At 44.7% G+C, this 13,657-nt stretch overlaps 1 protein-coding gene across 2 annotated transcripts in view; it reads right to left on the bottom strand.

Moving 5' to 3' along the window:
* Positions 1-324: 324 nt before the first annotated feature.
* The window catches only part of pax7a (paired box 7a), a 42,787-nt gene continuing 29,454 nt past the window's right edge, over positions 325-13,657 (bottom strand). For both annotated transcript variants that reach the window (XM_085456929.1, XM_085456928.1), the window contains exons 8-9: positions 3,346-3,595; positions 325-2,181 (exon numbers count right to left, since the gene is read on the bottom strand). In XM_085456929.1, coding sequence (XP_085313055.1) covers positions 2,066-2,181; positions 3,346-3,595 — 366 coding nt within the window. In that variant the 3' untranslated portion in view covers positions 325-2,065. The remainder of the gene's footprint in view (positions 2,182-3,345; positions 3,596-13,657) is intronic.

Raw genomic sequence — 13,657 nt, forward strand, 5'->3', positions numbered from 1 at the left:
CACCCCGAAGATGTTTAATTCAGCCAACTTTTAAATATACAGCGGTCCTGTGGTTCAGGGGGAGTCTGTCTGTGACACCAAGCTTTCATTTTCCTTCAAGCTCAGTTTTACCCTCTTAAATGTCATTTTAATTGGAACATTTTCAGTGGAATTTATATTTTACTAATTTATACAAATCAATTCTTACCTGGGTCAGAAAAAAAAACAGACTCAAAACTTTTGGTTGAAACAAGTAAACCAATTAAATACATTAAAAAGGAAACAGAAAAAGAAAACCAAAACATTTCCTTCCACAGATCCCTTGCTTACCTACCACTCAGTGTTGTTTTAGTATAAAACATACTCTTTATAAAGAAACGATACACAATCTGCTCCAGCTACTGTACATTTTTTCAGATTTTAAAGGCGACGAAGGACCAGATCCTTTCTTGAGCATTAACTGTCATAATAATCACACTGATGTCAATGAAAAATATCACATTCATCTCAAGGGAACAGCTGGTCCTGGATCAAGTCAACAACGCGTGCTACACAAATGTCTCATATCCACTATTATTAAACTTTTTTTTTCGTCTTTTTTGTACATTTGGGTGAGTATGTGAAAGTGGAGGATTAGACGTGGCTCTGGTCCAAACCAGAGAAGGGGGCCAATCAGCGGAGTTACCTGTGCCCTTTCACAACTGACTGGATTATATGATTTTCCAGAGTGCATGTGAATGGCACAGCTTGTCTACTTTTTAATCTCATAACAGAGAATGCTGGAATGCCTATAGTATGTTGGAGATGGAGGCTGAGGAATGTTCTGAAGGAATTTAGTCGAAAGGTGGAAAGCCAACACAGTGTGCATTTACAAAATGTGCTAATTATGCTATAAAAAAACCTGAAATACTGGCTAGTGATGAGAAGGGTCACTGTGAATTAGCTTTGACATTATATTCGTGTGATTTAATCTGCTTCACACTGTTTAAGTCACACAGGATTCCCTGGCAGATGGGATTTGGGAGGAATGGGGAGGTGTGTGTGTGTGTGTGTGTGTGTGTGTGTGTGTGTGTGTGTGTGTGTGTGTGTGTGTGTTCGTATGAGGGGGTGGTTGAGCTTGGCAAGGTCCATATTTCAAAATACATTAATTTCCCCAATCCTGTTTTTGCAAACAATGCCCTCCTCCCTATGGACCACCACTAAGGATGGGATGGAGGTTACAAGGGGAAAGCTATTGGCCGCCAAAACGCTGCTTTAATTCCCTGCAGAATCCAGCCAGCCAGACTTCCCACAGTATGGCCAAGTTCTTTAGGAATGTCAAGACGAATATGAAAGTGGGAAGGTCAAATCGCTCACGAATATTTGAGCTCAGGGAACAGGCAGAGGAACAGCAGCTTGGAAAACAATCATCCTCTTTTGTGTGACTGTGTGTCGACACGCAAACATGCATCGCTCCCAGATCATCTCAGTCATTCTCTGTGTTTTACACACCGACATCTAACGGAGAAAAGAGATACGAATGGAATCAAAGAACAACAGAAATCACATTAACCATAATCATATAACAGCAACAATAGTCTTAACAATATCAAAAAAGAACAAGAAGAAGAGTCGTTCAAATGATATTGGCTTTGTTAACTACTATGAACAGCAAGGTCAAAAGTACATGTTGTTGATGGCTCTAAATGTGTGCTGGACTGCAGCCATGAAAAGGAGGAATCTGGGCCAATGAAGTTGACCATCCTTTGGTCATCTGGTGGTCCTTTTTGGCCCACTGAGTAAAACAAACAGGTCTGAGGCTGGGACATGAGTACAAGGAGCGGGCAATTATGCCCAAAGGGTGGGGAGAAAGGGTGCAGAGCCGCCTGGTGGTGTGAAAAGTTTAGCTCCATTCCCAAAAAGGGACTTTTCACTCTCTCACAAGCGTCACTTTCTCTGGTACAGAGTGAGGGCGCGCGTCTGTTCACTGATGTCATGGCCGAGCTGCAGATAGACGAGCTGGAGTTGCAGTCCAGACTTGATGGAGCATGGAGGAGGGTGGCAGAGGGCGAAATAGAGAGAGGTGCAGGGTTTGTCCCGAGTGGCTTCAGTAAGCCTGTCCCGTCTCCACCTGCAGCAGCCCCAGTACTGCCGAGTGGTCTCCAAGCTTCATCCTCCTCTGGGTGGACAAGCTCACATTTTTAGCCAGGTAGTCTACAGCAGCTATACACACAGACAAACAAACAAAAGAATACAGAAAGGAAAAACAAACAAACGTTAGACAGGTGGTAGATTCCTGGGACATATGTCCTATTCACTCTCATTTCATTCCTCTGATTAAGGCTGAAACAAGTTGTGGCAGAAGAGAATGAGTCAAATGAAAAACAATTCACACAGAGAGAGTGAAAGATAAAAACCCCTCCCCTGTCCCTTGTCTGAGGTTGGCATGCTGCTGGCACAGAGCATGTGCATCCTGGTAAAGTCTCCATGCTGTCACTCAGACAGTTCCCCGTGTGTGTTCTGTGTGCCAGTCTTCATTACACTTGGCATCTCTGATTTCATGCCCTCCACACTCCACATGGCCGATCATTTTCATCCTCAGACAGCAGCTCCTCTCCTCTCTCTTCCATTCATTACCCATCCACTGTGCTCAATCACCATCTTAATTAACCTCACATCAGCTCACATCCGCACTGCCATCAGTTTCTTGCTGCTGACAAAAACACTGGTGCGCACACATAAAAACGTGACAGATTGGCACGCGCTCGCCCGCACTCACGCATAACACAAACACATTTCGGAAAAGAAAATCACCAGATGCACAAAAGCATCAGATCACCACCAGAACCTGAAAATAAATACAAACAAATGTCAGCTAGCCAATGCTGCATTGGTTTGTTCAGGAAGTGGGCTTCATTTTACCTCTTGTGAATGGCTGTGACAGCATCAGTCAATTATGCTAATCTAATAAAGCAAACTCTTTCCTGCCCTGAGGGTGTGTGCATGTGTGATCAAAATAGGAGAAAGAGGGAAAGAGAGGTGGGCAAGAGGACACTGTGGCCCCTGAGGGTGTGCCGTTCTTTGAAGTGGCCCTCTTCTCTTTCCCATCCAAGTGGAGTGGGGTGTGACTAAGGCAGCTCTGTAAATGGATGGTTGTGGTGTGGAGGTGGTGGTGGGGTCTTTATCAAGAGCACGTGTCTGCCTCCACCGACCAGGGTGCAAAGGTCAGGAGGCTCTCCTGCCTGGGAACTGGGCATCACTTCATAGGCTTTTTAAATTTAGTCAGCTTAAGAGGGGGTCGGAGAAGAACGACCAGCTTTTGTCACAAAAACATGAAAGTATTTGCTTATGCAACAACAACAGTATACACATAAAGGGTCTACTTACTCTGGCCATACTGGCTATACTGGTAGCCTGCAGTGACGGGGTCCACACTGTAGCTGGTGGCGCTGTATGTAGGAGGGCAGTATGACTGCGAGGAAGCCAGGCTGTCCACACTCTTGATGGTGTCAGAGCGCTGGCTGCAGCTGGCTGAGATGGGGTTGGAGCTCTCCAGGCTGCTGTGCAGGGGGGAAATGGAAAAGTCGTGCTGGGGCTGGGAGGGTACAGCACTAGGGTTACTCAGGATACTCATCACCTGGAGGGGAGGGGGGGGGAAAAGGATGTTAGAAACTTGGAAAATTGAGGATCAAAGCATTGACAGAGTTGAGGGAAAGTACTTTTTTTTTTGCAAGTATAGTGCCATCCCAGCACTTCACGGTAAAGATGCCAATAGAAATACACCATTTCAACTTTGAAATAGGAAAGGGGAGAAACTTCCCCATCTTTTTTTAAAGAGCAGAGGGGAGGGAGGATACCAGGAGGGTGATGAGGTTAAAAAAAGGAGAAAGGGAACAAGAGACACAGTTTCCATTAGCTGGCGCTGCCAGTAAGTGTTCTGCTGTGGGACAGACAGGTCCCAGGGTGATAATAGACCCACCATCCTTGCCAGACAGCCCCTGTCCTGGAGCCTGAGGCCTGAGCCCGAGCCTACAGCACAACAAGCACCAAGGGAGTCCCTAATCCCTCGCCCCTAGCCTACCCATCTCATGAATAGTAATGGGGTTGGAACTGGTAAACGATCCCCTCAGATCCCCACACAAAGTAGGCTCCACAAACCATACTGAGCGGGCCGCTGATAGTGCAGGTTGAGGCTTGCCTGAATATTACAGTGTGTATATTATTCACAGTGCATAAAGGCTTCCAATTCAATATTCTAGATTAATGTAATAGCATGTGACATTCGTCAGAAGAAGGCCTCACAATATATTAAAATGTAAGAGATTACTTCTGGTGCTCCTCTAGTCTGAAGCACAGTGGCCCAGAACGCTGTGAAAAATTTTGTTTTCGCATGCTGTGAGTTTCGTTAAGTGAAAAAGCCTAAGTGTAGAGTGTGCGTGTGTGGTAAAAAAAAAAAAAAAGCAATTGTCCCACACATGCTTCCCTCCTATAGCAGCGAAGCCTTCCTTTCAACATCAGGTTCATGTTAAGTTTTGCTATGCTGCACTGGCCTTTGGCCCCTTGGCTGCTAAACCAATTAGCCCATCATAGAGGTGGTTACACAGGGGTGATACAGAGGCAGACATATGTTTGCATGCATGCACAAACGGACGCATGCATACACATTTGTAGCAACCACACACCCAACGCAGGAGCTAGCCAAAACAGTCCACAAATGATGCTGCACGCCAGGATTATCCCTCAGAGGGAAAATTAACTATATTCTGCAAATTAATCATATCTTTAGAAAGGGGCCTCCCTAGAAATATGAAACACTCGAAGCACATTAGAAACATAAAGGCTGGTTAGTCATTTCCACATGTTAATTCTATCAGTAAGGAAACCCCCACCGTCCCCTCCACATCTGCGAACAAAGCATGTGACATGTATCCATAAGAGGGAGATTCATAGCCCTCTTCATGCTGGACACATGTGATGCTCCCTCCCATATGGAGATGAAGTGCACAATGTGAGGAAGATGAAGGGTTATGTTTGGATGGGTTCCTTAAAGTAAAAGAAAAAAAAAGGGAGCTAGTAAAATGTCCTGAGAGAGACAGCTGGAGGGCATGAGCCCATTTTAGTTATTGGTTAATTGAAGCTTGATTACATTGCTTCCTTATGAAATAGGACAGCCAACAACTGGCTCTATTATTATTCACGCTCATAAAAGCTCTTCAAAAGGAAATGACTTCTTATCGCGACACGTTGCGGCATTGCTATTTTAGCAGGATATTTTAGATGGGTCGGCCACTTTAGAGGCTGACAAGTGTTGGCATCTGTGAGGATCTCAAGCACAGTTTTCAGTTATAATTTAAGTGTTCTTAGTGGGGAAAGGTATGTTCAGAGTGGCTTCTTCCACCCACACCTACAGCATTTTATGTGACACACGGTTCAGTTTTAATTGGTGGGTTTTGCTACTTTGATGTTCCCATAAAGTTTTTTCCCCCCTAAGTGTTCAAGTGTTAAACGATACTTTGTCACATAAACTCGTAAATGCCATTTGTGGCTGGATACATTGACATATTTCTGTTTCTGTGTGGCTCGTGAAACAGCCTCTGCAGATATTAAGTTCTAGCTAATGAATGAACTCTAAGAAAGCGGGGGGATCTGCTTTTTGTCTTGAATTAAAAAAACAAAAAAAAAAAGGCAGGAAGCTGATGGTTGTCACTAAACACGTGGGCGTATTAATAAAGAGTTGAAAAGGACTTTGGATTCCTGTCAAATTTTAGAGTTGAGGAAAGGCCATTATATTTATCATCCATACATACAGCATGCTCTTGCAGAGCAGAGTTTCTCCCTGTTTCTCTGCACCCGCCTCCCCCCCCCCCCCAACTCCCTGTTTCGCCTCGCATACGGCGTCCTCAGCAGCCCAGAGTTCGTTTGTTGTTTAATGTTGTGTGAGTGCTGGTTTGGGAGATAATGTGAGCCAGGACCCAGTTTAAAGGACAATGCTCCAGGGCGTTCCCTGCCTCTTGCGCACAACACCCCTCCCTTCACACCCGCCCCCCTCCTTTTCTGCTCTCTCTCTACAGATAGATTACTTTATAAATAATAATAAAAAAGTAATTAATTCTCTCAACTTCTGAGCCCTCCAGCCTGTGGCAAAGTGAGTGCGGGAAGTGTAAATGGATACAATGTGCATCCTTTCAGATAAATAAATAGCACACTTGAGACAAAAAGAGGCCCTTTCAAACCCCCCTCCCCTCCCCTAATTTCTTCAACAGCCAAATTACATTTTTTTGTAACATTTTTTTGTTTGCGCGAATGTTTGACGAGTTGTTCTTTGTTGGATTTCACTCTGGAATAAAACGACGTGACAGAGACGGAGCTGAAACACTGCAAGTGATACAAGAAAAAAACACAATGAGAGAAAAGAAACACAGTAAAGAAAGAGAATGGGAATGTGCCGGAAGAGCTGAGTTTTCTTTCAGCCATTATAATCATTACGAGATCATAAAAGTCAACATTATTCCACTTCGACTATTTAATTTTTTACATTGTGTTAGGCAGTGAAATGGAGCTCATTCGTGTCTCCTTATAGGAGCAGTCGTCCCTGCTGCACCTGATAATAAGAAGAATGCACCCTTGCACTGGATTAAAACAACACCAATTCACAAGTGTAAAGTGAGGAAATGGAGTGCTGAGAATATGATAGCCTATAGAAAGAAGGCGAGGGGGGCAGCAGAGAGAGTGATATAGCGTGAGCGAGAGGAGAGTGGAGGCTTTGGGAAGTACAAAGACTCCTGTAGGACTGCACTGGCCTGAGGGCTAGCCTGCCTGGAGAGCTGATAGGAGCCCCTTCTGTTCCATTCCCAGCGCCAGCGCCAACACACCCCGCTCCACAAATACTCTTAATCTGCGCAATACTGGATTAGTTCCTCTGTCACCGATACCTCCCCGTTCTGCCCAAATCAAAATGCCCCCAAGATGTACCTTTAAGTTAGGCAGAGGTCACTGGGGCAGACAGGGAAAAATGAGCACTCCAAATGTCTTTAAGTTATCTGAGTAGTGCAGAATAACATTGTGCACCTTAGCAGATCTGCCTGGCTGATACTCACTCCAGCAAAGAACGATTAAAGATCCACAGTGATGACACTGAATTTCAGATCAATATTTGAAGGCCAGTCCTCGGGGTGTGATTACAGGAAGAGAATAGTGTTTATTTCTGTAGCCCAGAAGTCTGGAAAGTGTCTGACTTTGGAAACAGTCAAAATATGAAATAAAACCTTAACTATATAGAAATGTGTGTATTTAATACATAGAAAGACACAAAGAACAGACAGACTTCTTATGTTAGGTCATTAAATGTTACATGAAAACTTGATTTAAATCTTTTAAAATCCTAATCAAACACTTAACATGAAACCAAACAAAAAAAATGAAGGAAATAAATAACAAATGAAAATATCAGTGACTCCCCCCTCCAAGTCAGACGACTCCTGCTCACACAGCGTCCCGCCCTTCCCCCCATCCCTCACATGAGAAGGCCGGCCCAGCGGGCAGTAAGGCCCCTCATCTGAGCAGACAAAATGACTATTTAAAAATAACAGTGATTGCATAAATTGAATTAAAGCGTTTTGGTCACGGTGGAGGTGGCGCGAGGGGTGGTGTGGGGCCGCAGCAGAAAGCCAGGATGGTGGCAGGCAGCAGATGACGGGCTCAGGCCTGCATGCCACTGCGTTAATTGGCCGCGGCACATTCATAAAAACTGAAAAGTGTCTTCCACTAGTGCCACAGGATGAAGAGACAGAAGCAGAGTGAGAGGTAGAATGGTGGTGGTGGTGGGGGGGTTGGTGCTGGAGGGAGAGAAATGGGCCTTTGAAGAATGTAATGCAAATGGGGGGTTGTGGTGGGGTGCTAATTGTGTTCAATTAAGTGGCTGATTGGCACTGACAGAATGTGGGCATTGACATGTCAGGCACAGATGAGGACGATTAGCGGGCACTGGAACAAGCTGTCACTCCTCACAACATGTTAGCCATTCTGCGCCTGTGCGTCTCCCCTCTGCGCTCCATGAAGCTGTTCACACGTACCAAAGGAAGCTTAAATGAGCGGAAGTGGAATAAAATTCATATTTATTTTAAAGGCTAGACACGCTCCCTCTCTGTTACTGCAAATTTCCATTAAGCTAAATGCTCATAGCGGCCTTAGCGTTCCAGAAAGCACAGCTGCTCAAGTTGGAAAAAGGACCCCCACCCCACTCCCCTCTTAAACATCCCACAGCATAAGCTATAAACTTGGCCCCGCACTAACCAGAGGTTAATATACCGTCTATTGGGCTGCAATTGGAGAACGTGTGGGGAGCAATCCTCTATTCTCTGCTAGTGATATGCTTGAGTAACTATGGGATGGATTCAGCCACTGGGAACAAGAGAGGCCCCTTCTAAGCGGGCACACACATGCACACCGACTTCAGCTCGCCGCACCTTGCTCCAACGCCTCTTCTAAATTAAACGGCAGATTTTCTGATTCCAGGAGAGTGGTTTCAGCAAGGCAGGGCCTGGTGTGTGTGTGTGTGAGAGAAGCAAGAAGCAAGGCTGATCGAGGGAGAAAGGAGAAAAACGAAGAGGGAGGAAGAAGAAGAGGAGGGGGGAGGAGTGGGGGTTGTTTGCTGAAAACAGCAGGGGCCAGGTCTAGTGAAAAATGTCAGGTCAAATTGTTCTTGACAGTGTTAATATCTGCACCTCATAGCCATAATTACATGTAAATAAATAGTGAAATAGCTCTCAGCTGGAGACTGGAAGGGGCGAGCTGCTGCATGAGACAACCAGCTGAGGACCCAACTACCTCCCATATTCTCATCTTATTGTCTGGCTGTAGAAGGGAGTGAGAGACAGAGATGCACACGCAATGAAGCTTATTTTTAGTAAGTTTTTCCTTTTCTTTGCGATCCCCCCTTGTGAAAGCTGGAAGCACGGTATAAACTCTGCAAAGGGGTCACGAGAATGAGCCCACGACGATGAAGGTTAGAGGACAGAGAGAGAGAGTGAGAGAGAGCCAATAAACCAATGAGGGACAGGGAGAAAGAAATAGAAAGAAGGACGGACAGAATGGGTGAGAGGGAAAAAAAAGTCAGCTAGTATTAATCACAGCCATGCACCTGTCAGAGTGGCATCTGGAACTAAAAGGAACCACATGCAGCTAGACAACATCCCAAACCTCTGGCTAGTGGGGCAGGTTCACAGCAAAGTAGCCTTCCTTCTTCTCAAGCCATCCCATGACCCCCTGAACCCTGACCCTTCACCCCGAAGAGACAGGTCACCCAGCATATGCCTCACAGACACTTCACCTGTGAAGCAGGCTGTTACTGCAGACATTATTACATTATGACTATTATTATCATTATGATGATACAAGTAACCTTCAAATTGTCTGTGTATGAGGAAGGAAATCCCCGCCAGATGAGCATGTGACACTGCGTACACCCGTGTGCAATAGCTATTTTAGATAGGATCGATATTTGTGCCTATACTTTCATAAAGGCAGTGCCGCTCTCCACCTTATAGGCATTTCAACTGCGTGGGACACACAGCATGTGAATCAGTCTCAGTCATTTTTCCTCCTTAAATCCCCATCTTCTAGGATTTACTGAAATTCATATTGGCTGCCTCTGCAAGATAAATGTAAATCACATTCCCTTATATTTACTATTTATCAGGATGCAGCAGCTCACTTTCAGCAGGAAATATCTCTCACCCGCACACAAACACCCTTGCATTTAAATAGCATTTTTATTGTCCGCCATAGCCTTTCATCTGGGCGTAGGGAGAAGAGCTGCCTCTCCAGGGGAGAGAGTTGGAGCAAGAGCGGAAGGTGGGGAGAGAGAAAGAGAGAGGGAGAGAGCAAAGCACTATTGGCAAGGCATCGCTGGATGACAAAAAGCCAAGCGGAGAGAAGGAAGGTTGGTAGGTGAAAAATAGATTATGAATACACCAAGCTCCAACCAAAGATATTTTGGAACGTAAGAGAAAATGGCAGCACATGGCTGCTCAAGAGACTGAAAGATGGAGAGAGCAACAAATGGCTCAGATAAACAGGGGCTAGAGAGCTAAAGCACTGTCTCTGCTGCAAGGGGGAAAAAAACGAGGTTTGCATGCATGCTGCAAAGGTGGCTCCTTATACACACAAAGCATCAAGTTTAAGCTGAGCAAGAAAATTATTAGTCACGTCACACTCGTCTGCAAGCGGCGAAAACAAAAACAAGATGTATTGTCACAAAGCAGAAGGCCAGCGCACGCAGAGGTACGTCTTCGGTGTCGCAGACAGAAAATCTTTCCTCAGAGTTCAAAAGTGTTGCAAAACAACAGCAAACACTAATAATCTGTGCAGAAACAGTATAGCCAGTGGATATGATTTACAGTCCCTGGATTTTCTTGGCAACTGCCGACAGCAGGTCTCTTTTTTCTGAAAGCCTCTTACATCTTTTTTTATACTTGCCAAATTGAAACAGTATTTGTTTTAATGGGAGTTCTAATTAACCAGTATGTATTCCCCCACTTGCTCTGCGAGTGGCTGAGCTATGAATGCAGGCTATGTGCTCATCCCCTTTGATTTGTTGTCAGTGGAGCCTGCCAGCTGACACAGTGCCCGGTGAGAGGCTTAATGCCCAAGTTTTAATAATGTGGGGGACTACATGAATCTCCCCCTCTCATTGGTATTCAGGTGCAGAATGTCTTGTTAGAAGTCAGGGAGGGAGGCGGAATGAAGCCAGAGCTCCAGATTGTTCCGTACATTTTCCCCTCTCCATTTTTTTTTTTTTGGCAACGGCAGAGCTTGCTTCTTAAAAATAATTCATCCCATTTTTAAAAGAAGCGTCTGCGCTAGCTAATGGAAGAGCAGCAGCACAGTTTGGAGTCTCCCCTGGCTTATCTCTCTCAGACAGTTGTGGGGAGTCGCTGGTGAGCATGGTGTCAGCGTGCGTGGTACGGTGCAGCGCCGCGCGGGCAGGCAGGCCTGGGGACACAGATCAAAGGGAGGCAGGGGTGAGAGCCGCTCTGCCTCTGATCCCATGTACGTGTGTGTGTGCGTGTGTGTGGAGGCCCGGCCCACTCACACAGCCCAAAGGCCCTCAAATACACACAGACACACATCCTTGTCATTCCAAAACACACAACACTTTCATAAAACTGCAAAACAGAAAAAAAAAGTTCCTCACAAAACTTTGTGAACTTCCTTCATCAAAACAGCAATAAAATCTCTATCCACCATACCTATCCAGCTCACAGACTTCCCACTTTCCCTATCACGTCTCCTTATCATAAGGACACCCTACAACAGAACCTGCATGCATTTCCCACTTTGATTCAACAAGAGAAATGCTTCCCGTTCCCCTTTTTCCCCCTCCTCCTCTATATTTCTAGAAATTCTGCCACTGAGCTCCTTTCGCTGGGCTTCAGCAAGTGCCGTTGTTTTCTTTCCTCTCCCAGCAGGTGTCCCTGTCATGCAATAATGAGGAATTCAGCCCAAATGGTTTCACGCAAATGCAATGGCCATGAATGCTGCTTCAAAGAATCATTTGAAAAGTATCTTGCAGCATCATATTACTGGGATTTGTTGAAAATGTGCTGCGTGCTTGAGAGATGATTGCCTGTTAAAGTGCACCTCTTCAGCTGAAAGAACGCCAATTTGCTCGTTTGTTTGTTTTTTACATGTGCAAAATTCATCGTGGCGATGAAAGGTCAAGAGGTCTACTTCAAATGGAATATTAAAAATGAAAAAAAGACCAGAGAGAAAAAGCAGGCGTCAAGCTTAAATCTTCAGGTAAGGATGGCTGAAATGCCTAACCTCGATGCCCTTGCCTGTACCTTTTTCCAACACCTGCTGTGCTGCTAAATGAAAAAAGGCCAACAACAAAACACACTTCTGGTTTCATACCTATTGCCCAGCCATGCACAGCTTCACTCCCATGACCCCTAAATATACTGCCTCCCTCAACCAGCCAAACACGCTGTATATCCCACAATGACAGCAACCAGTTTGAGTGTGGATGGCTTTTCCACTGCCTGTAATGGGAAAATGTGTGCTGTCGGGATAGGTTATGGGATTGGGATGGACGCGAGCTCCTGTCGGGACTGCTGAACGCTGCAGGATTCCATTACAGACTTGGCACCTCGCCACCGCAGCCCATTTACTGCGAATCAGAGAATTTTTGTCAATCTTTACAGCAACCGCGAGGCCATCAATGCCAGGCACTTGAAGAAATAGCTTGCACATTCCAATGCACAAGCATATCTCGAGCAAACAGATGCCGTGTGTAACTTACAATATCATATTCTCATTTCCATCTCGATAGAGAGTCTCTTTGTGTTGATTTTTTTTTTTTCAATTACAGGAAAGGAGGAGAAAAAACAGGGGAATAAAAAAAAATAACACGAAAAATAAACAGCGAGGTGTGGAACACGTGCCGATAATTTCCAAAGATGAAACCCAGCCGTCGTTTGATTGAAATTCGGTTAAATGCAAGGAGAAGACAAAGCCCTCTCCGACTCTGAGATGTTAAAGTGGTTGTTTGTTCTGTGAATTTTCTGTGTCGTGAGTTTTCTGTGACGAGCTTGCGAAGTGAGAGGGGGGACAGATAGGAGCTGCCCAGCACAGCGGGATGCTGCACCAGGGAGTGAACTCTGATTCTGCTGTCAGTGGGAGCATTCATGTCCACGCTGAGAGACTGATAGGAATGCCACACATCATTCTTCAGTGTGGTGCAAAAACATCCACACCATATACATATGGAAACTCCCCCACACATGAAAGCTGAAAACGCACACAGTTTAACTTCAAAAATAATGAAATAAATCTAAAAAAAAGGACAATAAACAAATAAAGTTTATTTTAGGTTGTTTTATACAAAGACTTTTGTCAAACCATGTCGATAGAGTAATTGAATACTGAAAATCCAGGCTGCACAGTTGCCCAAAGGCTCCTGTCCTAATCCTCACTATGACAGGAAATGTTTAATATCCCAACACATTCTGGAATGTCTACGAAGAGAGAAAGCGGCAGTGTACCCCACGCCAGTATTAGAGAGCCATTAATGAAAAAAAAAAAAAAGACTCCATGTTCCTGGTGTTTTTCTGCAGGTTTGCAGTGAGAGCATTAGCAGTTAAAGCCTCTGTGCCACGATTAACAATCAAACACGCTGTGAGCCTCCATGTTATCCTCCGTCGCTCCAGAAGGAGAGAAAATCTCTTTTTTGTCACAAAATCCTTAATTCTTTCTTCTCTGAAGAAAGAGGGTAATACCAAGAATGTTTCCAATCTGCTTTGAGAAATATTTGAAGAAAAAAAAAGAAAAAAAAAAAACTCCCAATAAAACACGTGTGAACGACGGGGTAATTGTGGACAAATGCAGCATTGAAATTCATTTTCAACTCTTTACACACCATTTCAATCTTATTTTCTGCCTGTTAACCACATCTTGTTGGTGAGGGTGGGCAAGACTGGCCAGTATTGATGGGTAATTGTGTATAATTCACTCCGTACACACGATTTGCATCAATACAAATCATTTTTCATTCTCTGCTACTTAAAGCTCAACCCTTACCACAGAGTCCTATTTAAACGCTCATTAATGGAGGAGTCCAAAGAGGTTAAACATCTGAAATCCAGCAATTTAGAGAGAAGAAGGCAAACAAATGTGCACATATAGCCGCGTGCTTTGAGAT

The sequence above is a fragment of the Copadichromis virginalis genome, linkage group LG5 (assembly GCF_057382275.1).
Source record: "Copadichromis virginalis isolate Kocher_CV1m ecotype Utaka linkage group LG5, C_Virginalis_male_GT1.1, whole genome shotgun sequence".
Taxonomy (NCBI): domain Eukaryota; kingdom Metazoa; phylum Chordata; class Actinopteri; order Cichliformes; family Cichlidae; genus Copadichromis; species Copadichromis virginalis.